Genomic DNA, 27,225 nt, shown 5'->3' with positions numbered 1-27,225 from the left:
ATGTAACCTCCAGTAAATATGAAAAGGAAAAAAAAAGGAGGTGTAGTCAAATGTGCAGTACAGCATAAGCCCCATAGAACTGAATTCTTTGTCACTAGATGGTCAAACGTTGGACTGATTATCAATTGAGAAAATTGCAAACATTACACATCTTTAAACAATTCTTATAAAATTGGTTTTTATTTTTTTTATTTTCATTAAACTTGCTGTAGCATCCTGTTATTTTTTACACACATATTATTCTTGATAAACCAGAGAAGATTTAAACACAGCAGAAACATACATGATAAAATACTGTTGTTTAAATATTTACATAAGATGGACACGTCTGAAATGTCACATAAAGAAAGAACAAAACACCCTGCTAATATTATGAGTCAGTGGTGATATTTCAGTGCACTGATAACATCATTTGAACTTTGATTAATGCCCATGTTATAATCTGAGGTTGCTCGATGTAAGAGCAACATTTTGCTTTCAGAACAACAAATTTATACAAAATGTTGAAGCATGTCTTTGTGGAAAAGTGTTACAAACTAATGAGGTACATTCATTTTTACAGAATGTAATCTATAGTGTTTTGGAGTTGTTTGTCTCAATAGGCTGTAGTAATCAAAAGTAATGAACCTATTATGAGCAGGACCTCTGAGGGCCCGGCGTGGCATTAAGAGTGTGGCACATAAAAGGTTTATTAAAGGAAATTAAGGTCCATCACTGCCACACCTGCTCCCCTATTATAAATGTATGACAGGTCAGTGCCTTCAATCACAACAGCAAACGAGAGAGAGGAGTCATGTTTCCCATTACCAGGGAAAAGTAACAGCATATCCTATGACTCACAGATTTCACTGGCCTGTGACCACTATACGCCACCATCAGCCTGGAATAATTATGTTTAATAGGTTTTATTTGGGACCCACAAGCAACAGCCAGCGAGAGTGGATGGGTTTTAGCAACTATTTTTGTCTAAACACACACTGTGAGGTGCTGTCCGTACTTTAATGTCATTATTTAGTGTCATTACATTTTTACTCACCTTTGAAACTTTTTCTCCTAACATTATACTTTAAATGTTTGCATATCACTGGTATTTTTAAGAGCTCTTTGTGATGTTGTTGTTGTGCAAAAATAGATTTATAAAGGCTGGATGGCTCTGGGTGACTACATGCTTACCTGCCAAAAATCTGCTATAATCTGTTAAGCGTTTACGCCTTTTTGGCCTCTAAAATGAAATAAAGGAATAAAAGTGAATACTTTATGCGCATTAAAATGTGTCTTTTAGCAGCTCATCTGTACATTCAATGTTTTTTTTTCCCAGATGGATTCTGAAGGTGAGGAGCAAACCTTGAAAACATGTCACAGTAGCACAGGTGAGCGCAGCTTTCAGTTTTGGTTTGCTTTTAACAACACGCATCCACACACACACTCTCACACACACACACACACACACACACACACACACACACACACACACACACACACACACACACATTCCACTTATCACCATGGGCTAGGGGTATCAGTTCAACAATCCAACTTTATAACTGTCAATTTTATGTATTATCTTACCGGTCTGAAGAGCACTGCACCACCATTTCATTATTCAGAGGGGAATAACTTCATTAAATTGGAACACTGGCTCAAATTAGTTAAGGAGTGTGTATATATTGTGTGATTGAAAACCTCTAGACTGGATATGTCATTATGCAAGTGTTCAGGGCCTCAGAGGCCTTCATGCTCGCGCTGGAGCTATTACTACATCTGGGGAAATTCATGAAAAGTGTTATTATTGGTTGTGCTTCATGGGAGTAGGGGTAGAACTTGTGAATGAGATTTATGCAGGCCTCTGGGAAAATTGATTTACCCTTTTAGATCATGCTGTCAACGCCGTCAAAGGATGAGCTACTGTTGGTTTCCCAGAGAATGAACAGACTGAATGAAAAGCTTTTCAGATCAATGAGGAGGCCACTTCTACATCCTTATGCTGATTACAGCTCGTGGCATTGTAAAAAAGGACTAAAATCAATGGTAAAAGGTTGGATAAAGCCCACGTCATATCATCCCTATAACATTATCTACAAAACAAATATTTACAAGGCAGGGTAAAATTTCATTAGCAACAGTCCAAAAGTCATGAGCCGCCTTGAACCCTTGATTTAGAATATGGTGACAGATGCTGTAGTTAAAATGCAAACATGACTTTTTATTTGTTATTTCTTGGCTTTTATTTCACAGGGCTGGCCGACTGCAACAGCGAGACTCACAGGTAAAAAAAATTATGATGTGAAAACACTACTTCATCTTCATGCCAAAAAGGAACTATTTATATACTTTAATGTGATTGATAAAGAAGGTTTTAACTTCATCACTTGTATTTTCAAAAAGTCTCAAATTTTACGAGCTGGATTTTAAAATGAGCCAACTGAGGCCCATGTTGACCCTGCTGTGCATTTTGTCCATTCCCCTCTTCCCTCCAGCCCATATGGGCCCATGGCGAGGAAAAGGAGTGCTCAGGAAGGGGTGCAGGGTGCCCCCGTCAACAAGAGAAAGTCCCTGCTGATGAAGCCCCGCCACTACAGCCCCAGCGAAGCATGTGAAGAGGAGAGTGAGGACCTGGCACCGCCACAGGACAAAGAAGAGCTGAGGAACATTGACACTCCAGCAGGTAAACAGATGTCCTGTTGTTTTGTCTGTTTTGATGAACAATTGACGCTGAATTTTAAAATCCCATCTGTTGCATTCATATTTCCCTCCCTCTGCCATCAGCCAGCAGCCGCAGTCATTGTGCAGTGGAAGTGAAAGACTACACTGCTGGGTCCACATTAGTTGTGTCTCACGTCCACAAATTGAAGTTTTGACAGCTGATCTGCCATGATATTTTTGGCGTGGCTTTACCCTCTTTTGATGAGGCCAGATTTCAGACCCCTCATCTGTCCTTTTTCAATAGCCAGTCCAGACCCATTGAATCCATAGAATGAAAAACTGAATGGAGGCGTGCACCAGATCAGTTTGATTTAAATTAAACTTCCTCCATTCTTTCATTTAAAATGTTATTGAAGTTGCCTTTTGTTAAAAAACAAATGAGCTGTCACCATTGCTTGGCTGGTGTTCCACTGTTTTACAAATGTTTTTTTTTCTTTTTTTTTACAAAGACTTTACTTACTCACAGGAACACACCAGTTAAAAACTGTTTATTTTACTTATGCCCCTGTCCTTTTCACAAGCAAAAATGTTTTCTTTTTTCCTAATGAATTGAATTTTGTGCATTTTGGCAACAATGCTCGTGGTGTACATGTGCATTCTCGCCCACTATAATCTGCACTGATTTGGTATATTTTTAACGATGTAACTAAGCAACAAACGTAATTGTCCCTTTCAAAAGCTTTTGTTAGGCCCTCTAACACAGTCTAATACATAATTAGGCATAATGTCTACAGCTCATTATAGTACACATGTGTGTAGTTAAATGGACCAGGAGAGTAGCTCACTGAATTGTGTGGATTCATTGGAAATGGAATTTATTTGTTTCCTGGGTTCATATTACATTACAATTATCTAAGTAATTCACTGGGCATCATCAGTTTTCCTTTTGTTGTTATGTATTCCAGATTTTTTTTATCACTGATTGACTGCTGTATATTTTTCCTTATTTGAGCCCGATGTTCGGAGGAGTTACCTTAAAACAAAACATAATCCAGCCAGAGTAAAAAAATGTCTAAAACCTGTCAAATAAGCATGAATACAGATAAACATATTCAGAACATATTTTGCTGTTATTGTCAGATTTGAGGGCTATTTTCTGTGGAAAAACAGAAATTGGAAAAGTGAACTGGAGGCAGTAAGAATTTTTGCAGTGGGAAGCTGGTCATATCTGCATTTTAACAAAAAGGGAGAAAAATAAGCTTCTCGTTTGGTTGAGCCACACTGCGTTCAACTCCAGCCAACTGCAGCCCTGCTGCAGAGTGCTGGTAATGGCTATTCTGGAGTACAAACTGTTCACCTGTTCCAACACACAAACCACCGGAGGGATCCAAGTTTTTTTCCTCCATCTCTTTCCTTTTTTCACTGCACTTCTGTGTGTGTGTGTGTGTGTGTGTGTGTGTGTGTGTGTGTCTCTGTCTCTGTCTGTGTGTGTATATGTCTGTGTGCTTGTCTGACTGTATGCGGCTGTGTCAGGATTGGGAGTCCATCTGGATGAAAAACAAAACCCTTGTTGCTTGCCTCATATATGTAAATACGTGTAACTGGCTTTAATTTTTCATTCAACAGGGTTCGTCTTTAGACACCTCTTTTTAAATATTTTTCACGGCACGGAATACAGTATTCTCAGGAAAAATGTGTATGAAGCCATACATTTAAATTACACTGCCCCTAACAATGCATAAAATCATATATTTAGAAAAAAAAATTTGCTTTGTTTTATTAGTGCCACACGATTTCTGTCATATTTTAAAGCTCCTTTAGTAAGGATTAAGTTTTTGTGCTTCACCCATTAATAAGTCGTAGCTGTCAGATGATACCTTTATCTCTATCGTCCTCTGCACTGTGTGATCTGATTGTCACAATCCATCTCTATCTATGTTCTCAATCTATTGAATCCTACTTTTGGGTCGGTCTCTAATGTCTGGCTACTTAAGAGGATAGAGACGTCCAGTTCAGCCTACTGAAAGTAAAAACCCCCACAGTCCAAAGAGCTTTATTAGAGCATAAGTTTGAATGATTTTGGAGGATCAAGAGAGATTTTGTTGAATCAGTCCAGATGATAGCTTTGCATTGCTAATCACTGACCATGACTTCATATGATCGGTGGTGTTAACAAAGTGTTGTTTCACATGCATTTTCACGGATCACCCTAACCCTCTTTGTCTGTTCCACTGATCAGACTTTCGGTGCATAAGGCTGCACACATCTTGTACATATGACTGGGATTTCTGGATTTATTCTAAAAGATGCATGGCCAGAGGTCAGCACAAATTAAACTATTAAGACCACTCAGGAAAATGAGCTGGAGAAAAAGTGATTATATAAAATAAGTGTCAAATTTAAGAAATGTATATATGTATTGCAAAAAAAACTTACTGAATATATTACTGTATTTGGTTGCACCCAAGATTTTAAAAAGCAAAAATCTGAATAATTAATTTTCTGTAAAAAAAAAAAACCAAAACTCTTTATTAGATAATCAGTCTTCTCCTGTAGCATCTTGTTTTTTTTATTGGTCTCTTTTATGCTTTTAATATTTTTAAACTCCAAAAAATTATTTTGTTAACTAGGAAATGTTAAACAAACACACAAAAATATTTAACTGTCCAAGAGACAAAATTGAAAGATCTTAATATGCTTAATATATGCACAATTGCAGACTCAAAGTGGCGTGTAGAATATAGAACAGGTTTCAATCAGCAGCTACTCTATGGCTCCACAGCCACACAACACTGTAAATCACACACATTAGATGTGTGTAATTTTAACATTTCAACATTTTAAAAAGGACTGTTTTAATTCGGCTAACTGTTTCAGTCAAGTCTTAATAGCTTCATAATTTTTATTTTCATTCCAGCTTTCAACAGTTTGACAACCCCTCCTTTTCTGTGTAAATGTGCCCATAACCATCTTTTTAAGAAACTGTAGATGATTTTTTTAAAAAAATCTAATCAAATTAAACCAAATACTTGCATTTTTCAGCAGGTTTGGGTCATGTTCACTAAGTAAGCCTCTCAGTCTGTGGGCACTCTTGGCTGCTGTGCCTTTAACGCTTTTTTCCCGACAAATATTATTGTCAGTTTTTTGACTGAGGTGTATGGCTGGCTTCTCCTAAACCGCGTTCTGCCACACACACACAGCAACATCTTAGAGATTTCTCTCTTTTATCTCCATGTTTGTGGTTTCCTCCATCTGTGTTTTCAGGAATCCTCTTCACTTTCCTTCTTCTCATCCTTACAAACAACAGTTACGTGTTTTTAAAATCCATTTTGCAGATGACAACATGTTGCTGCATAGCTTGCTCTTAAAAATACACATAACTAATTAAAAACTGATGTTTTCTTTCTACAGTACTGCAAATCCTTTCATAATCTTGTCCTAAATCTATGTTGGGTTATTGCTCCGATTGGAGACAACAACCAAGTGGAAAACAATTGTGTTTCTCATTTCTAGGTTTCATGTTGAACTAGCAGAAAAAGGGTTATGTATGTGTTATCTAAAATATGCTTGAGGAACTGCATGGAAATCTTACCACCTTGTGATTATCATTTCCATCGCAGCATGTATTCTTATAAATCCTCTAGATGGTTAGAAAAAACATGTTTTTGTCAAGGTATTTATTCATAGAAGAGTAACACAAAATTTAAAACCTTTAAAGGATTTGCAGAAGATTACCAAGGACATACAATTCTTATCCTGTATGTGACAGTAGGGTCGCACAAGAGCAAGTTTAGTACACTAGGACTTGAGCACACAGAATGATAAGTGTTGTCATGTTGTTTTAGATGGAAACTTAAATGCGGTCAATGGAGTGGTCAACAGAAATGGCTGCCATGACGTGGCAGCAAAATCCAGCAACTCCCTTGGATGGTCGGAAGTCACATCTAATGGCTCTCCACAGTGTGAGCCAGACACCTCTGAACCTCTGATGGATGAAGATGATGAAGAGCTTCTTAATACCGAAGAAGAAGACCAAAGTCAAGACAGGATGAGCAGTGCATCATCACCACAGAGTCCGTACAGAGACATGAGGGAGGCTGAGTGGGAGCCTCTGTCTCTGTCTGCTAAGCTGAACAGCTCAAACTGCAGTCCTTCCAGAGCCTCTGAAGACCTTTCAAGCAGGAATGGCCATGTGAAAGAAGAGCCTCACCTAGAATTAGGTGGTCCGATGGGTCGAGCGAGTCTTTTTCAGGCTGAAGCTTTAAGATACAGGCTGTTACCCACTGAGGAGGACAGTGAGGGGGAGGCGGAGGTGGAGAGGCCGCCCCGGCTAGACAGCTGGGCTCTGGGTCTCCACGAGAGAGGCCTCGAAATGAGCCGGGGGAGAGTGAACATGAGCCTGTTGGAGCAGGCCATAGCTCTGCAGACAGAGCAAAGACAGGTCTTGCACCATGCCTACAGAGAGATGGACCGCTTCCTCATGGAGCAGATGACCAATGAGAGGAGGCACCAGAGGATGATGGACATGGACAGCAGATTGAACTACCACGGAGGAAAAGGTATTAATGTGAAGGGAATGACCTGCAATGCAAAGTGAGCGTGAAGAAAAACACAGCTGACAATGAAAAACAGTAGATTTACACATGGACCTTTATACATTGGAAATCAGATCGACCACTTGTGATTTGGATGATTGGGGCGTTCAAAAAAACATTAAAAAGGAATAAAAGAAGCATATGCAGGGGGAGGGGGGAAATCAGAGGGAGGAAATCCTCTTAAGGACTAAAAACATTTTGGCAACAAGTGAAGTAATAAATAAACAGACTAAAATAAAGAAGAACAAAATTTTCCGATGGAATTGCTACTACTCAGAATATTGGATTTTGATAGGAATCAACTGGATATTTAACCATGACCATAAGTCTTAAATCCTCCTAAAGTACCTCTCATGTTTCCCTCTGATTCTTCAAATGACTGCAGCTAAATATGTAATCCTAGATGTAATCTTTCGATGGATGGGCATTAAGAAGTGAATGCTCTGTGTTAAACTGCAGCCTTAACTAAAACGGCAGATTAATACATGCATTTTGCAAAAAAAAAAAAGTGTCTGGCATTGCATGATATTTCAATCTCTTGACCTATCTACAATATACATTCAGGGCAGTACAAAAGCATTAAAAGTACATTTCACTTATTTCTTCGCTGATGCATATAAAGACAGGAAGGCTGTTACATTTTGGCACCAGTATAGTGGTCCTGCTGTGTTTATTTATTGTGAGATCTTTCTTTGCTGCGTCTACAGATTCTCCACGGACAGATAAAAAGGATATAAAGTGTCCAACTCCTGGCTGTGATGGCACTGGTCATGTGACAGGCCTGTACCCACATCACAGGAGTTTGTCTGGGTGTCCACATAAAGTCCGAGTTCCCCCAGAGAGTAAGTCACATAAGCAGTTTTATGTATAATGGATGACTTATGCTCACAGAAACTGCTAGTTTTACAATTTACAATCAGTCACAGCAGTTAAAATCCTCTTAGCACGAGACCAAAGACAAGAAAGAGCTGCTTATACATTTAGTTCAATTCAAAGATGTGCACAAAACTTTTCAAATAAACTTAAAGGATTTTTTTCTTCCTCTTTCTCTTTTTCTAATGTGTTGTAATGTGTGAATATTGAATTCTTTTTTTTCCCACATTGGCGATTGTTAAGTCATTTCAATATAACTCAACAAACATTGAACATTAAACAGTAATGTTACAAAAGGAACAGAAAAAGTAATTAACTTTTTCAAAAAAGCACATGCTCTTAGACTGGAAGCAGTATTTGCAAATCAAAGGGCTAGCTAACGCAGTATTCAAAAATAAATAGACAACTCCAACAAACTAATTGGAGGATATGTACAGAAAAGAAGTTTCTAAGGATACAGAGCGGACCTTTAACGACGCGTTTGTTTTGAAGAATATAATCAGCTGTCTTGTTACGCTCCTTTTTAGCACTAAGCTATTTACATTTCAGCCACATTACAGCATTCCTCACAATGAGAAAGCCGTTTGCTTTTTTCTCCCTGTCTCTGTCTCTGTAGGATCTTTGCTCTATAGGCTCTAATGTACCGGTTATATAAATCATCATTTAATGTGTGAAAATGTATTTGTTTTATTTCTAAAATGCTCAGTTTATTTCTGTATTTACCATCCTTGTTTCTAAGCTTGACTATGTCTCACATGTTAAATTATTTTGGACACGATTCTCTTTTTCAAGCTTATGTCATGTGTTTGTTCTCTGTCATCTCCTCAGTCCTGGCCATGCATGAGAATGTCCTCAAGTGCCCTACACCCGGGTGCACAGGAAGGGGCCATGTCAACAGCAACCGTAGCACCCACCGGAGGTACGTCCACAGGAGAAGGCCATTAGAAAGTCTGCACTCTGCTCATAGATGGGTTACAGTATTAGGCTAATGTGTTTGATTTCCTCCCCAACCAGTCTCTCCGGCTGCCCCATTGCTGCTGCAGTGAAAGTCTCCAAACCTCAGGACGAGAGCCTGAAATGCAGACAAACACCTGACCGCTCACCGAGGTATAATGCCAGATAACGTTCGGGGTTTCCACTGCTCTCAGTGTGGTCACAAACGGAAAAATAATTATAGTACAGCTCTATAGTGGACTGAAGTTCTACCAGCGTAGCTGAGGTTATGCAAAAAAGCGATAAATACTATTATTGTTGAGGAGAGTGTGGGATATTTTTATTCACTGATCCCAGCAGAACGCGCTGTCTGTTTCAAGCTTTCCAAGCAGACATAAGCAATGGTTTCTGGTCCTGTGAGTTCCTCTCTATTAGAGATGATAAAAGAGCAGAACTCTTTGTTCCCTGTGGATACATCATGGGCAGGATGCCCACTCCTACTATATTAATTAGTCTGGCAACCTGGCTGTGGCTCTACAACACACATCAGATCCCAGACTCTATGTGTACAAAAGCACTGGCATCTCTCAATGGTTAAAAACAATGTCTACACTTTACTGCTTTATATTAACTTTTTGGGCGCTTTCCTCATAAGTGTTTAGGTGATTGTTTTACACATTAAAGCATTTTTTAAATTTATTTTCCTCCTTGTAGAGCCATCGGCTTAATAAAGAAGTTTGAGATGAACCAGTTGAACTACAGGCTCTCTCATCCAGTAGCAGCCTTGCAAACTAGCCTCACAAAAGACATGGACAAGTACAGCAGAATCCGCTTTGATTACGCCAGCTTTGATGCACAAGTCTTCGGCAAACAGCCTCTGATGGGGGCCAACCAGGACCAGGAAATGTCCCACTTTCCTGACTGTAAGTTTTATATTTTTTGACACAAAAAATTAAGTGATTTTTAAGTTAGTCCGTTGTGGATGGCAAAAAAAAAATAAAAAATTGTAAACTCTGTTTCAGTCACAAAACTAATGCTCATTTTCATCATGCAGATGCAATATGTATATAATGTATATTTTTTTAAGGACTGCCTTCAGTGTTTGTCACTAAAACCAAGAATTCTTAACATACGACTTGTTTTCTGGGCACTTTTAAGTTTGGGTTGAACACCTGGTGTCTCAATAACTAAATGATCTGCTAATTATTTGTCTTTTAGCACCTCAGCAGTATCCTGGCTTCCTTGGTGCTCCAGGTGGCCGCCTGCCCACCTCTGGTCAGCACAGCCCGCCGAGTCAATTCAAAAAAGAAGATGGTCTCCAAGCCGCAGCAGCGACAGCCGCCATCCTTAACCTCTCCACTCGCTACCGGAAGAACATGGAGGCTGTCGCCGGCCGGCCCTTGGCAACCTCCACAAAGGTAATCAAATTAGACCACTTGGAAAGGTATTTAATGTGGTCATTTTAAAGGAACTCTGATTTGTGTATAAAAAGGGAAGACATCAAAAGGCAGAATTTGGCAAAGACAGCTTGGCATTCTGGTGGCAGAAAAACAAGGAGGTTTCCACTCCATAAAGCTTTAATGTACACAAATGAAAATTTGTGTAATCGCATCAAAAGGAGAAATACAATCAGCCTTCTTTCCCAATTACAACTGCTCGTCTTTTTTTAATAAAACATGTGGTATTGTATTTTGTTTCGACATCAGCTGGCATGTAAAAACCTTGAACTGTTGTCTGAAAATGCATCTTGCCCGCTACAGATGGCAGAGGATATTTTGCTTAGTTATATGATCCAGCATAGGCTGTGTGTCTACACCAGATAGTCTTTAAAAGCATTTTAATGGATTAAGCCAATCAGCTAAAGGAGTTAACATCTCAAAAGTTTAATTCACACAAACTCTTCTTGGAATCGTGCTCAAATCCAAAATCTCTTCTGCTGTTAAGATCTGGAGATAGATGGCATTGTGTTCAACTTTTTCCCAACTCTCTTCATGATTAATATTGATCACATTCTGTGGGTTACATACGTGCACACTGTACTGTAGATGATTCAAGGTTTCCACACCTACACAGCACAGATCCTTGTCTCCCAGCTTGTTGAGCTGAGAATGTGGCCCTGTACCAGGTACCAGCCCACTGAATGAATAAAACAGTGTTAGCAAGTTAATCATCTGTTCTCGTTTACAGCTTAGTTGTCTTGGAAAGATGTACAAAATAAAGAACAGCTTTCAAGTCTGAAAAAAGGGGCCATATTTAGAGTGTTATATGTCGCTGGATGCTTTAACTTACATGCATATGTATATTATGCTTAGAAATATCACATACAAAAAAACACCAAAACGCTGGTTTGAAAAGGTGAAAACAGGCTGATTTTACTTATTTAAAAAAGCCAGAGGGTTGAATTGCATGAATAATTTCTCAGTAATACCCAAAAGAACTACAGTTTTTGTTTTTAGTTGCAGCTGACATTAAATCAAAATAAATCACAAAAAGTCTTGTACATCCTTCCGTTTTACACTGCTATTATTTGCATTAGGGACACACATCATCAAATGGCTGGATAATTAAACTGGACAGCCACATCAAATGTCCATGAAAATTATCCCCTTTAATTAATTTGAAAGGCTTCCCTTTGTTACAAAAAATAATGATGTATAGGGTTTAATGAAACATATGCATTGAATAATTGGTTTCATTTATGGAAAAGGATTTCAGCCTGTAATGAGGTACAACTTTTAATACCATGAAACAGCCATAAGTCATCATGCTATTGCGTTTCAGCACAAAAACGACAAACACATCTGTCAGCAGGGAAACTTATGCCACATTAAGCTTTTTAATTTTTTGCCATAATAATGATGACCTAAAACCAGCAACCCCCCCAGCTGCCATCTTGGTTGTGTGTCCTAGAAAACAGATGACACAGCTGTCACTGAAAAACTACACACCAGTGATTATTTTTTTTTTTGTTCAGCAGAATTAACGCTGGCTTAGTTTGGTACTTTGTCTGGTGTCAGATAACCACCGTATGTATTATTTAAATATATTGTTTGTTTGCGCCGCGTTTCAAGTCATTTTTAATGTTTACAGAGGAATGCTGTTGGGTTCAAGTTTACCATATCACTACTGTCATATTAATGAGGCATTGTACTGTCTTATTTACATTCCTGTGAGTGTAATTAGAAAATGCCTTCTATTTTTATCCTGTGGTTCATTTGTTTTCATATGTAAGCACTGTTTGCAATGATGTTTTTACCGCATACTCTGTTTAATACACCCTTTTGCAGCAGGTTCAACTTTCTTTTTTCTTTTTTTTTAGGACATGCTCATAGAGGTGGACGAAAACGGCACCTTGGACTTGAGTATGAAGAAGTGCAAGGAAAACGTAAAAGCCCCGACCAAGACACCTCCACACGACCCACTGTCCCCTCCTGAGTCTGCTGTGGCCAAAGGCGGGAGCGTTCTCATCAGCCCCTCCTTCTACCAGCCGCTGTGTGAGAGAGACAGCTGGGAGAGCCCCATCCCTGTCAACTTCAGCAAAGCACACGTTTTACAGGACAAAGAGGTAAAAAAAAAACAAAGAAACACACACAGCTGACACTCTGAATGTAATCGAAACAGATAAGATTTGCATTAAACACATACAAAATGTGATCGGTGTAGGATGAGACTGTTAGGGTCAAATGATGCATAATTTATATGCCGCAAAACAAAGACATTTCTGTTCTGCAAATTGCAAATACACTTAGCAAATAAGAGACAGAGACAGAGAGCAAGGCTAATCGTTTTAATAGTAATCACACTGCAGCCTGGAGCTTAAAAATACTCAGTGAAAGTCCTCCAGCACTCAATTTTATTTAGCTATTCAAATCTATTTTCTGCCACTTTCCTCTGAAATCAATAAACTCTCATCTAAAATAGCTCAGAAATCTCTCTAATTTTAGTAAATTATTACCAGAATAGACAAACAGTTCTTTTCAGGAGACTGGAAAAAATATATATATATTTTTTAAATTTAGTAGCCTAAAATATTTTATTTCCCAACATAAATGTTGTTTCATGGCCCTCAGGTTGTCAGATTTCATTAAAAAAATGCCCATAGTCTGCATAGTCTGCAACAGCCTAGAAAAAGTCATAGAATAGAAAAGAAAAATACCTTTGCTTCCTCAATGTGAAATAATCTTCTCACTGATTGACACTCAGTGCTCGTAGGAACATTTAAGGTGACATTTTTAAAGACCAAGCAGCGGCTCAAGTCAGCTCTGTTAGTCTGTAAAATGTATTTAATATATTTACACTGAGGATGAGCACTAATCTGTTCTCCACATATCATTTATGCCCAAGGGTCTGAATGAGTCTTAAACTGGGCTCTGAAGGTTTCTGTCCTTTTATTTCACAGGTGGTATTCACTTGTAGTAGATCTGCCCTGCTTTTAAATCACGCACAACATCTGGTGACTGCACAATCTTGTCTGTGGAGAAAAAAATGAGATACATACGTCATGGCTATACATCCAAGCACTATGTGGATTAAGTATGACTTTAAATGGATGTATGGTTTACTACAGTATAAGTATCCTTAAGCATAATCTCTTTGCCTTGTGCTCGAACCCCCAGGACTTGTTTTAAGAGTATTATACAGGGATTTCATTAATTATTCACTTTTAGGTCATTGCCGACTACGGTTTGATATTTTGGACAGTTAAGTCGTGTTATTATTTTCTGTTTCTCTGCAGGAGGATTATGATCAGGTCTCCTTGGAGGACCAACACTATCAAGGGGACGGCAGTATGATGAGCCCCAAAGCCAAGCTGCTATTAAGAGATTCCAAGAAAGAGCTTTTGAGGTATGTGGGGTTAAATAGCGAAATATCCTGCAGCATCAGTCAAATATGTGTAAAGTGATCTTCCCTTTTAGTTGGCTGATGGTTAGTATTAATAATAAAAAAATGTGTAACTCCAAACCCTGTATTGATTTGAATAACTCAGATTGATAGAAGTGGGTCAAAACACACCGATGAAACTCACTGTGTTACATATGATTGTAACTGGTGTGTCTGCAGGTTCATGTGGAGAAGAAATGTATCTAATTGAAAGTGAGTTCTCTCCCCGTATGTCCTGTATCAGCTTAACACAACTCTTGACTCTTGTAGTTAGAGTGCATGCTCTGCTGGGTGTCCTCACGAGAAAAGTAGGATCCTCTAGTTTCCGCAGCACAGCACCCCCTCAGATCTCCTCAGTGGCATTCTGCGACATCATTAAACTGGATGTCGAGCAATGTAATAATAATTTTCTACTAAACTTCCCGCTGTACTAACTCTTTTTTCTCTTAAATGCCCATGAAAAGGTTCTCAGTGTAAAAGAAAGATTCAGTTCGAGCTTGGCAAAGTCTGTGGGAAGTGGAGTAATCTGCGTATTAAATGCTTTGTGTTCTCACGCAGCTGTCCGACCCCAGGCTGTGACGGCAGTGGCCATGTGACGGGGAATTATGCATCGCATCGGAGGTACTGTAATTAATTACACTCTCATTAGCACCAGCCAACAGATATATAGACAAGGGAAACGGTGCTTATTGTTTAATTATGTTGATTATTACATCTGGAAACTTGTCACATAGATTGTAGAGTTTTTGTATCATATGTCTTCTTTTTTTAATGCGGTGACATGAAAAAGCTCTCTTCTGAAGAGGATGCACAATTGTGTTTTCAAATACATGTGTATAAATATGCATTGAGACATTGTATTAAGATTATTTAATTCAACTGTGATCAAAGAGTGAATTAAAATGACTGTTAGCTCTTTATCCTTTCTAGTGTGTCTGGATGTCCCCTGGCTGACAAAACACTCAAATCACTGATGGCAGCCAACTCTCAGGAACTAAAGTATGTGTTTTGAAAACTGTTGTTGTTGCTAAAGGATTTTTCACATTAAAGTAGGCAACTTGTTCTTTTGCTTCAGCTTGGGTCAGCTGGGGTTCCTTTCCTTTCCTTTCCTTTCCTTTCCTTTCCTTTCCTTTCCTTTCCTTTCCTTTCCTTTCCTTTCCTTTCCTTTCCTTTCCTTTCCTTTCCTTTCCTTTCCTTTCCTTTCCTTTCCTTTCTGCACACATTATGCATGATTTCTGTGTACTCAACATGAAGTTGCTTGCTATTTGTACTACTTTTCTGCATATTAGCATGAATCCCCTGCTCTGCTCGCAGTCTTTTGCTGTAAAAAGCACCTGGTCTGTGTGTCTCTCAACCTGCAGGTGCCCAACACCTGGTTGTGATGGATCTGGACATGTGACTGGGAACTATGCTTCGCACAGAAGGTAGTTGAGAGAAATCATCACAACTGAGCATGAAATACATTTGTCAGATGCATGGCATTCAAACAGATGGTGAAAGTCTCACTTTATGCTGCAAACATGCTGCACTTTTTGATTTCTTGCTTTCATGGATTCATTTGGCTGCCTTTTTATCTGTCTGCTGTCTGTTTATCTATTTATCTATCTATCTATCTATCTATCTATCTATCTATCTATCTATCTATCTATCTATCTATCTATCTATCTATCTATCTATCTATCTATCTATCTATCTATCTATCTATCTATCTATCTATCTATCTATCTATGTATCTATCTCTCTATCTATGTATCTATCTATCTATCTATCTATCTATCTATCTATCTATGTATCTATGTATCTATCTATCTATCTATCTATCTACCTAATGCAGAGTGAAACTTCTTTTTTTTATTTTCTTAAACATGTGCAATTGAAACCCCTTAAAGCTCACAGCTGCCTGTTTGATTTTAGCTTTGATTGTAACTCCTGAATAGATTTCCTTCATGTTAACTCACTGTCTCCAACCATTTTCAGCTTGTCAGGATGTCCACGTGCCAGAAAAGGAGGTTTGAAGCTCACACCAAACAAGGATGACAAAGATGAGCAAGAGCTTAAGTAAGAGATTTTTTTTCTCATCCTATGCTGTCATGTGGGTTTTTTTTGTTTGTTTGTTTTTTTGTTTGTATTAAATATAAAACAAGAAAACACTGTGGTTATGCGTCATGCTTTTTGTGCCCTGGGCTTTATACCTGGAGGCCATTAAGTTAAACAAAGAAAATAATACTTCTCTTGTCCTAACATTAGTGAATTATTTTCTAAGGATTAGCAGCGTGTTTTGTAGGATTTTTCTAGGGGGTTTTGTATTTTTCCTATTTTCTGAATGGAATATCTGGCTTATCACTCTTCGCTGAGTGCTTTCTTTATAATTATACTATATTAAGAAAATGTTGAATTGCCGATGGCATTGCACTCATTTGCAGCTTAATCATTGTTGTCTGTGAAAGCGTTATTGGAAAAAAAAAATAATGTAATTGATTTGCAGTTTAAATCCAAAGTCAGAGATATGAGCTCTTGTTTACTTATACATCTGGACACTGATTTTTTCTTTTTAATTACTAATGCAAGGGCATGAGCTTAGGAATTAGACTGGAATAGATCTCATACACATTAAGAGAGAAAGGGAGAGAAAGGGGGAGGGTAGCAAATGTCCCTAGATTATTGTAAATAGTGGACCATATGGCATGCCTCCATTGTCCGGGTGCCTTGCATCAAGCTACCTACCTGTGGTAGATGTAAGTAATGGGACTGGTGTTGTTTCGTCCTCTAAGTGCTGCTGTGCTGTCGAGTAACAAAATGCTGAAACAGGCTTTTTGCGGCAGCACTCTACAGCATGCGTGCCATTTGTATCATCTCAGGTGACCTTTCACCTTTATCAATAAGGGAAAGGGTTAGCCACCTCCAAATTACATTCTTTCGCATGAGGGGATACATGACAATTATCTGTAATTCATGTCACTCCATTACTGACCTGCAGAAAACAGGCCTGAAAATGCAACTGACAAACTCTTAATGATATTCAGCATGAGTTGTGCTCGTGTTTTCAAGCACAAATATCATTCACCTCAAAACGTATGCACCGAACAGAGCGTTCATTCCAACTCAAGTTTCAGTGGATTAGTAACTCATAGTTAATGTGATTATTTGAGTCCATTTCTAGTTTTGGCGACTTCATTTTTAATCAGCATTTGCAAGGATTAATCAACTTAATGGTTAACAAATCTTCCGGTCTAGTTATTGAAAGAGATTTTTTTAAATGATCTCAGAGAATGACTTTTTTTTTTTTTTTTTTAAAAACAACAAAGTAGTTGTTTTTTTTAGGGCAGCTGAATAATTTTGTTTAGTCTGTGGCACAAAAACGCTATTAAATGCAAGCTTGTTAAATTTTTCAGTGGAGTGTGCAGGTTTTCAGTGTCTACAACTCTTTGTTTGTCTCTCTGGTAGGTGTCCAGTAATTGGATGTGACGGACAGGGCCATATATCGGGAAAATACACATCCCACCGCAGTGCAGGCAGTTGTCCACTTGCTGCCAAAAGACAGAAGGAGTCATCCATCAATGGACTGCCCTTTGTCTGGAAGACCAATAAACAGGAACTGCCCCATTGTCCCTTGCCTGGCTGCAATGGCCTTGGACATGCCAATAATGTGTTTGCCACTCACAGAAGGTGAGGTCGCCTGTCCTCCATTTTATCTCTAAACAATACTGCGACTCGACGCGTTGCATTCTTATTGTACAGTAACACCTTTACAGCCGTCCATAATCTGCCTTGATGCTAAAGTTTGGTGACGTTCTCCTGCCTAAACTTGTCATTTATGGCCTGCTACTAGCTTGTCGGGTTGCCCACTGAACGCACAGAGTATCAAGAAAAAGCACTCCGAAGAAGAGATGATGACTATCAAACTGAAAGCCAGCAGTGGTAAGCTACTCTGACATTATGTGTTGTATGAAAATACTAATGCATTGTGTAGTGGTTACATGTATGCCGGCACAGGAATATCAACATTTTCTGATAAATGAGATCATCCGCTTTAACGCAGGTGTTGAAAACAAAGAAGATATTCAACATTTGGATCACGAAATCAAAGAATTGAATGAATCTAACATGAAAATAGAAGCAGACATGATGCAACTCCAAACCCAGGTAAGTATTTACTCCCACAAGTTTTTCTGTAGAGGTTCAAGATCTTTGCTTCCTTAATTTGACGAGTTTCTTCTCGTTTTGTACCCGAAAGCAGATCTCGTCTATGGAATGTAACCTGAAGACAATTGAAGAGGAAAACAAGATGATCGAACAGCACAATGACAGCCTTCTGAAGGAGCTCGCTCGCCTTAGCCAAGCTCTCATTAACAGTCTTACAGACATTCAGCTGCCTCAAATGGTACAGTAAGCCTTGACCACAGACTCCAATACAACTCATTATGTCTAACCTGTCCTGAAAAGAAATCTCATTTTCTTCAAATTGTCATTTTCTGCTGTGCTGTTTTCACTAATAGTCAAACATGTTTTTGTTGCAGGGACCCATCAGTGAGCATAATTTTGAAGCCTATGTGAACACATTAACTGATATGTACAACAACTCGGAGCATGAATACTCTCCAGAGTGCAAGGCCCTCTTGGATAATATCAAACAGGCTATTAAGGGCATCCATGTTTAAGCTGTAGAGCTACCAAGAGGTTTCTTTGACTTGGGATAATGGCACTAGATAGCTCTATTTCACTGAAGAGTGCTGGCTTGGCTGCATGTATAAGACAAGGCTTTCGGAAATGTGTTTGGCATTTCCCGGTAAATATACTGCACTGAGAAAATTACCAGCCAGATTTGTAATGCTTTTACTGTTTCTGCATTCACTTGATATGTTTATCCTGGTGAGATTTTTTTTTTTTTTTTTTTTTACCCTTCTTGCACTTAATTATTTTGTATGGTTTGCTTGATTTTAATCTGTACGTGTTCATGTCATTCTTATAATATCGCTATTTATTATTATATTTGTTCATCAGTGTATTTATTTCCTTGATTTTTATTTATTTCTAGAACTGTAAATGCTTAATATTTGAGAAATCTGTTTGACTTTCTGCACATTGTAAATTACATAGAAGCACATTCCAATTTCATGGCATACTTTCGCCATCTAGTGTTGAAAAACCTATATTATTATTACTATTATTATTATGATTATTATGATTATTATTATTATTAGACCATAAGTTGAATTTCCCTTCAAAGTGAAAACCTACCAAAACTACTAAGCATTAATATTTTTAAGCATTGCTTTGCTTTCTTTATTGGAAACTGAATGTATGGTAAGACAAAGTGAACATTGAGATTAAAAAAAAAAACAAACAACAAAACATGCAATGCAAATGTACTGTACCTTTTTCTACTCAACCAATAACAGCTGGATGCAACCAGGAGGTGACACTGAGCAAAAATGCAACATCATTTGGTGAACTGAATGTCAGATTCTGCTTTGCATAGCGTGCCACAAGAAGAGTGCAACGAAAATCAAAAATTCACTTTGTCAAGATGTCTTTCTTTTTTAAAAATATAGATATTAAACTGCCTTCTGTGCACACACTTTGGAGTGTGCATATAGTATGTGCCTAAATGTATATGAATCCATAAAAATATACAAGTACTATGTTTTGTGGTAGGACAGTATTATGTGGATGGTGTCTAATTTATTATACAGTACAATTATTTTCATAGGAGGAAACGTTCCTGATGACTGTTTAAATACCGTTGTCTCAGTAGCTGTAATCTCAGAGTCAGGTTTTGAAATATCACGACTGAGATTGAAAGTCTGGTGTTTATTTTAATTTTTGCTGGCATGGAGAAGAGACAAAAAGGAAGGAGTGAATTAAAAAAAACAAAAAACATCTACTCCTATCTTATCTAAAACTGCTTACAGGCCTTAATATTTCAACCAGTCTTACAGTATGAATATTCTTGGGGCAGATTTGAATAGTAGCTATTTCAAAACCGAGCTGACTACCATTACAACTCGCATTTCAGTTTCAATCATTAAATGCAAAAAAAAAAAAAAAAGAAAAAAGAAAAAAGAAATGAAAACATAGACAAATGATAGTTGTTGGCTAATCAGTTGTTTGTTTGCATCAATTGCACTTTTGTATTTTAATTATTTTGTGTTTTTAGTTCACCATACTGCCCTCGACTTCAACAAAAAGAGGAAAATGGGACGCTGTGGTCGTGTCACGGTACTATACATTTGAATCTCTCAATTTTACATGAGGTTAATCCCCAGAGTTAAATGAGTAATTCATTTGAGCAAGACATTTTTCATTTCTGCAAAAAGACGTCAAAAACATGTAGCCTAGGACATTTTGAAGAAAAAAATGTAACAGCAAATGAGCCAAATTACAGAAAAATAAGACCCTATTTTATCCAAATACTCAATATTTTAATTTTTATCTTTTAAAAACTGAATCACAATCTTTAAACCTAACAATCCTTTATTTATAATTTCGTATATTTAATTCCTACACCACACATTGTTTGCTCAGGAAGTTTTGTGAATAATATTTATTTTTTTCCCTGTTAGTATTTGATGTTTTGTAATGTGAAATGCTTTTCTGTGGAACGATATTAGTATGATATGAAATTGTACTGTATTTTCTTTTCTTTTACATTAAAATGTAATGCTTTTTTCAGTTGAGGTAGTTTGTAAATTGAAACTTCCTATTACTTTTACTATTTCATAATAAACAGATATGCGCTGTGTTGTACAGTTTGTGTATGGTAGAAATAAACTTTTCAAACGGTTGTGTGGTTTCTCAAAGCTTTGTGCCCAATTTCAGTCAAACGTGAAGCCAGTTTTCCCACCAGTCAAAGATATCAGCTTTCACGGTGCATTGGCGCCACCTAGTGGTGAAATGTACGAATTACATTTAGAACAAGAGGAAATGGCTCAATGGAGCTTTGATGCTGACATTTCTGTGTGCAGCTTTGGAGCTGTTTAGGGTTAAAATTCAAAATGAAGAAATGTCACTGGGATTGAGATGCTCAACAGCGTCAAGGGCTCGATTCCAGTGAGCTTTCCTGTATATCATTCCTTGTCGCGAAAGCAAAGAATGTCCCAAAGATTAGTGGAAATTAATTAAAATATTTTAACCGAAAACCATCAGTCTGAGGCTACAAATTGTAATTATCTTCCTTTAAATTACCAGTTTTCCTTTCAGATTATGTGATTAATTATTTGGTCAATAAAATGTCATAGTGTTAAAAAATGTAGATCACAATTTCTTTCAGAGCCATGTGACGTCACCTAGCCAGCAATCAGCCTAAAAATATTTATTGTTTCATAAGATAAAGAATAACAACATATCGTTAGACGTTATAATGGCTGTAGGATCATCTTTACTTGGAAATAAATTATCAAAACAGCCAATAAAGTTGTGGTGATTCCCCAAGATTAAATTAGTTTTGGTTGCCTATGCACTTTGACAAGTAAAGAAAGATCTACAGCAGCTAATATATGAAACACACACTGTAGTAAAAATGACTCTCAAAATAAATATCGAAACATTACATTAGTGCAGCTTAATACAATTAAACAATTACGAGGTCAATAAAGTGACCAAACTACACATGAAAATTGGACCCAATAAAATGAAAAACATAGAAAATTAAGCAACATCTTTAGCCTGGATTTTCCACTTTTTAATCTACTCAAAACACCAAAAACTGGATGACCTTGGAGCTAAAGTGTGGCCTCCTCTCCTCAGTACAGTGACCAATTAATTAGTCTCTTAACAGAAATGTATAGCAACGTTTTGAAATCAATTATTAGTTTAAGTGATTTTTTTTAAAAAGAAAAGCTTACAAAGCTTACAAACCTTTCAGCTTCTAGATGCGAATACTAATTACATTTTACTCCACACCTCCCTGACATTTTGTGAACTAAAATGATTATTTGAGGAACAGTTTAGCAATGAGGATTAAATGGCAATAGAAGTAATTGTTAACTGCAGCATTACAGTGACTATAAACCGTTATGTAGATGGTTCAGGGGATAATTGTTAAAATAGCCTCCAATACATATTTAAATGCTCGTATATTCAATGTCTATTTTCAACAGACATTCAAGTGGAGCATTAGAGTGATTGTGTGCAACGTGCCACTGAAACAAAGGCAGCATGTGAGCCAAAATGTATATAATCAGCGTTCAGTTTGTCACTGTGGTAAGAACACATGAAATAACAGGCTGGTTGACACGCAGTGCACTGCAAACACATTTCCTGGCACGTCACATAAGGCCGTCTTCCTGTAATGTATATGCTGTGTGAGGAGACTGTGACAGCAGCAGCAGATAGTGGGTGCAGACATGTAAAGCAACGCAACAGCTACACACACACACACACACACACACACACACACACACTATATATATATACATATACATGCCATATGTAGTATTTGTAAAAAATGTTTTGCCCTCCTCTTTCTATATTAATGGGAGGGCAATGTATGCAGAGTAATTTTACAAAAAATTAGGGCACATTTCGCTTTCTAAGTTATTATGAACCCCACACAAAGATGTACTGTGATCAAAAGTGGAATGGAAAAACAATGAGTGTCGAGTTGTTTTCGAAAATATGTAGCACAGCTGAAAATCTGGATATTGTTGGTCTCAGAGTCTGTGGTACTGTTTGGACAAGGAAAGTTTTTGATTTAACTGTACTACCTTGTGTTTATGGACATTTTCACCATTTCTTCACAGAGCTATTGTTTGATTTTCCAACAAAGACATTCCTCAGTTAGAGGAGGAACTTACCAGATTCCATTTTCATGTCAAGTGAAGTGCATTTGTTGGCTCTGTTGAGGCTTCATTTATGCAATAATGCGACACCTTCAATTGAATTTCAGTCCACTTCTCCGCCACAACCCAGTGTGACCTCAGTGACCTCTTAAAATGCATGAATGGTTGAATGGTGTTTATGTCAGAGCTGTTGTTTCGAATTCAATTAGATTTCCCAGGTGTTCTGAAAAAAGACAATAGAGTCCTAGTAGTTTGAATACGAGACACTAATAAAATACTGATAAGTTCATTCAAAATCAGTAAATTTAGGACTTTTTTGCTTTTTATTGAGGTAGATAAAACCACTGACCTCAGTTTCACTAATATCCGAGGTTCCATCCCTGGTTTCATGTTTCAGACACTAATTATGACGCTAAAAACAGGCATGTTTGGAGTGGGAATGCTGAGCTTGTTGGATTCATTAGTCAGGCCTATTGAGTGGTCCATGAGTGACGTGACTAATGATCCTGGATGAGTAGGTATTCAATTACTACAGACACTCGAATGAACCCAGATTAAACAGTCAGCATCCTTGTATATTTTGTACTTTTAATAGTTTGTCCTCATGTAAGTGGAGCTCAATATCTCTGTTGTGCAATTAAACCACCAACTGAGGAGGTAAACAAATTCTTCACCTGAGACTACCTGCAGGGGAAAGCAGCTCACAGTACGCTAAGCATTTACTGCAGCACAAACTGAAATCAGCACAGTCCACCGAGGCCATGTCTTACAAAGTGTTTTGCTATTATTACTCTTGACCTGTGTAAAATACCACTTTTCCTGCTTCCTTGCAAAACCTGGTCATCGTCTATTCCCACACTTCCTCAAAAGGCCAGAAACCATCTGCAGGCTAAATTTAGGCCTTTCCTTACGGGACCCCTTTGAGGTTAGAAGGTGCATGAAGCTTTCCCGGATCTGTCTAATTTTATACTCTCTTGGCATTATAATGAAGAGGCTTTTCACGTGGGACAGAACTATTTCACTCTTCACATGTTTTTCTTTTTGTCAGTAGTAGCTGTGTTCGTTAGGTAAGCTGCTGACTGCCAGCTCAGATAGAGACAGAGTCAACATTGCTATTGTTTTAAACAAAAGTGAGAGGTAGTAAACTAAACATGGTAAAGGTAATAAATACTAAGTCAAAATGCAACATCTAAAAGTCAAACTAGGTATTGAGAGTGTAAGATAGGAAATGTGCTATATTTAGAAGCCAAAGTAAAGGCATATCATTATTTTATACTTTACATCTTCTATTTTTTAAGTGTGGAAAGTTGACAAAATATGTTCTCCATAAACTGTGTGATTTTTGGTTTTTTTCTGTAATTAAGTAAAATCTTCAATATAGTATTTACTTTTAACCACATTTAACTCTCCACAAAATACACAACAAATCTATGAAAAGTAAAATTAGATGAGTACAGATAATAGAGAGCAGCTAACTCGAGTGACATTTACTGATTCTATATTGTTTCAAGTTAAAACTACTATCTCAAAAACAGTTTTTTAACATAAAAATAAGTGATAAAATGTAGAGAGACTTGTTTTTTTTCCTTTAATTTTTTAAAAATTTTATTTTACAGATGGATGGATAAATACTAAATCAAGATGGCACACAAAAGGGTACTGAACAGGACAGAGGTCTAACCAGGCGTTTAAAGCGTAAAAATTGAGAAAAAAATACTATATTACGTGCACAAAGTAAAGCTATATTATTCATGTTTTTACCATTTCCCCTTTAACTGTTCAAGTTTTGTACAGCTGTCAAAATTAGTTTGACATTCGTTTTTGCTCTTACAAATGGTGTGATTATCTCTAATGTTCAGTGCAGTCAAGAGTTTGACTAAATCTGACTCTAAAATTACACCAAAAAATACACTACAATCTACTATCTTTAAAGGCAGAAAGTAACTAATTCACAAGTAGGATTTTCTGATCCAACATCTGAAATTAATTACAAAATAAAATGCATTTTTGCACAGATACAGTGTTGTGAAAAAGTATTTGTCCCCTTCTCAAATCCTTATTTTATTTTGCATGTTTTCCCCCATTTTAATGTTTAGGATCATCAAACAAATGTAAATATGAGACAAAGATAACCAAAGTAAACACAAAATGCGTTTTTTAAAAGATGACTTTATTTTTTGAGGGAAAAGAACTATTGAAAGCTACCTGGCCCTGTGTGAAAAAGTAATTGCCCCCTAAACTTAATAACTGGTTGGGCCACCCTCAGCAACAACGACTGAAATCAAGTGTTTTCTATGACTGGCAATGAGTCTTTCATATCTCTGTGGAGATATTTTGGCCCACTCTCTTTGCAGAATTGTTTAAATTCAGCAACACTGAAGGGTTTTTGAGCCTTTTTAAGGTCATGCCACAGCATTTCAATCAGATTCAAGTCCATACTTTGACTAGGTCACTCCAAAACCTTCATTTTGGTTTTTTTTAAAAGTCATTCAGAAGTCGACTTGCTGGTGTGTTTTGGATCGTTGTCCTGCTGCAGAACCCAAGTGCGCTTCAGCTTGAGGTCACGAACTAATGACCGAACATTCTCCTTCAGGATTTTCTGGTAGAGAGCAGAATTCATGGTTCCATCAATCACAGCCAGTTGTCCAGGTCCTGAAGCAGCAAAGCAGCCCCAGACCATCACATTACCACCATGTTTCACTGTTGGTATGATGTTCTTTTTCTGAAATGCTGTGCTACTTTTACACCAGATGTAATGAGACACACACCTTCCAAAAATTTCAACTTTCATCTTGTCAGTCCATAGAATATTTTCCCAAAAGTCTTGGGGATCATTCCGATGTTTGTTTTCAAAGTAAGACTAGCCTTTATGTTCTTTTTGGTCAGCAGCGATTTTGGCCTTGGAACTCTGCCATGGATGCCATTTTTGTCCAGTGTCTTCCTTATTGTTGAGTCATGCACACTGATATAAACTGAGGCAAAGGAGGCCTGCAGTTCTTTAGATGTTGTCCTGGTTTCCTTTGTGATCTCCTGGATGAGTCATTGCTGTGCTCTTGGGGTAATTTTGGTAGTAAAGGTTCACCACTGTTCCATGTTTCTCCATTTGTGGTTTGCTGGAGTCCTAAAGCTTTAGAAATGGCTTTGTAACCCTTTCCAGACTGATAGATGTCAATTACTTCATTTCTCATCTGTTCTTGAATGTCTTTGGATTGCAACTTTTTGAGATCTTTTGGTCGACTTCATTTTGTCAGACAGGTTCTATTTAAGTGATTTCTTGATTGAACAGGTGTGGAGGTAATCAGGCTTGGGTGTGGTCAATGAAATTGAACTTGCTTTCCAAAAAACGTGATTAGCCACAGTTAATTCATGATTTAACAAGGGGGGCAATTAGATAGATGGATGGATGGATGGATGGATGGATGGATGGATGGATGGAACGATGGATGGATGGATGGATGGATGGATGGATGGATGGATGGATAGATAGATAGATAGATAGATAGATAGATAGATAGATAGATAGATAGATAGATAGATAGATAGATAGATAGATAGATAGATAGATAGAACCAACATTGAGATTAAATTTCAGTTTCAAATCAAAGGGATAGAGGTTACTGTTAGGAAATAAAAATCACAAAGTACATTCCAGGCTAAATAAACTAAAGCTAAATAGACTAAATCAGAATGAAACGATGTAACATAAAAGGGTACTGGACAGAGGTCAAAGGTGTTTACAGTCTAAGAATGAAAAAATACTAGATTAGGTGCATTTCCCCTCTTTGCTGTTCAAGTTTGTAAAGCTGTCAAAATTAGTTTTCTTTAAATTGTGTGACTTCCGGCGCCCGTATAGCTCAATTCGTTGAGCGGGCGACCCATGTGCAGGGGCTGGTACCCGACGCAGCTGGCCCGGGTTCGATTCCCGCTCGCGGCCCTTTGCTGCATATCTTCCCCCGACTCTTCTCCCCTGTCTCTCTCACTGTGCTTATCCAATAAAGCTGCCAAAGTACAATAGTACTATAATTAAGATAGATAGATAGATAGATAGATAGATAGATAGATAGATAGTAAAATGAAATAAAATAAAATAAACACAAAGTAAATTCCAGTTCATTTTCTTATTGTATTTTATAGATAGATGGATAAATACCAAATCAAGGTGGCATGCAAGACTGTACTGGACAGAGGTCTAATCAGGTCTTTGAAGTGTAAAGAAAAAAGAGGGGGAAAAATACTACAATACTACTTTACAAATGGTGTGATTATCTCTAATCTAAAGTGCAGTCGAGAGTTTGACTAAATCTGACTCTAAAATTAAACCCCAAAATACACTACAATGTACTATTAAGGCAGAAAGTAACTAACTCGAGAGCACGATTTGCTGTTTCAACATCTGAAATTAAAGTTTTTTAATTACAAATAAAATGCATTTTCCCACAGACAGACAGACAGGCAGACAGGCAGACAGATAGACAGATAGACAGATAGACAGATAGAGAGATAGATAGATAGATAGATAG

At 37.6% G+C, this 27,225-nt stretch overlaps 1 protein-coding gene across 5 annotated transcripts in view; it reads left to right on the top strand.

Moving 5' to 3' along the window:
• st18 (ST18 C2H2C-type zinc finger transcription factor) overlaps positions 1 to 20,709 on the top strand; it is a 40,885-nt gene extending 20,176 nt beyond the window's left edge. For 4 of the 5 annotated variants that reach the window (XM_035948263.2, XM_035948265.2, XM_023270364.3 and 1 more), the window contains 20 exons: positions 1,319 to 1,370; positions 2,236 to 2,266; positions 2,478 to 2,665; positions 6,489 to 7,202; positions 7,946 to 8,080; positions 8,940 to 9,030; positions 9,126 to 9,218; positions 9,759 to 9,967; positions 10,263 to 10,462; positions 12,364 to 12,609; positions 13,780 to 13,889; positions 14,484 to 14,546; positions 14,856 to 14,924; positions 15,287 to 15,349; positions 15,903 to 15,983; positions 17,370 to 17,591; positions 17,755 to 17,843; positions 17,965 to 18,068; positions 18,160 to 18,306; positions 18,443 to 20,709. In XM_035948263.2, the coding sequence (XP_035804156.2) occupies positions 1,319 to 1,370; positions 2,236 to 2,266; positions 2,478 to 2,665; positions 6,489 to 7,202; positions 7,946 to 8,080; positions 8,940 to 9,030; positions 9,126 to 9,218; positions 9,759 to 9,967; positions 10,263 to 10,462; positions 12,364 to 12,609; positions 13,780 to 13,889; positions 14,484 to 14,546; positions 14,856 to 14,924; positions 15,287 to 15,349; positions 15,903 to 15,983; positions 17,370 to 17,591; positions 17,755 to 17,843; positions 17,965 to 18,068; positions 18,160 to 18,306; positions 18,443 to 18,583 (3,048 nt within the window). In that variant the 3' untranslated portion in view covers positions 18,584 to 20,709. The remainder of the gene's footprint in view (positions 1 to 1,318; positions 1,371 to 2,235; positions 2,267 to 2,477; positions 2,666 to 6,488; positions 7,203 to 7,945; positions 8,081 to 8,939; positions 9,031 to 9,125; positions 9,219 to 9,758; positions 9,968 to 10,262; positions 10,463 to 12,363; positions 12,610 to 13,779; positions 13,890 to 14,483; positions 14,547 to 14,855; positions 14,925 to 15,286; positions 15,350 to 15,902; positions 15,984 to 17,369; positions 17,592 to 17,754; positions 17,844 to 17,964; positions 18,069 to 18,159; positions 18,307 to 18,442) is intronic. The other variant, XM_023270362.3, reaches the window with a different exon arrangement.
• The last annotated feature ends 6,516 nt before the right edge of the window (positions 20,710 to 27,225 follow it).

This window comes from Amphiprion ocellaris, chromosome 10, assembly GCF_022539595.1.
Source record: "Amphiprion ocellaris isolate individual 3 ecotype Okinawa chromosome 10, ASM2253959v1, whole genome shotgun sequence".
NCBI classification, from domain to species: Eukaryota; Metazoa; Chordata; class Actinopteri; family Pomacentridae; genus Amphiprion; species Amphiprion ocellaris.
Note: the sequence above shows the minus strand (reverse complement) of the source record. Positions and strands in the feature narration are given on the sequence as shown.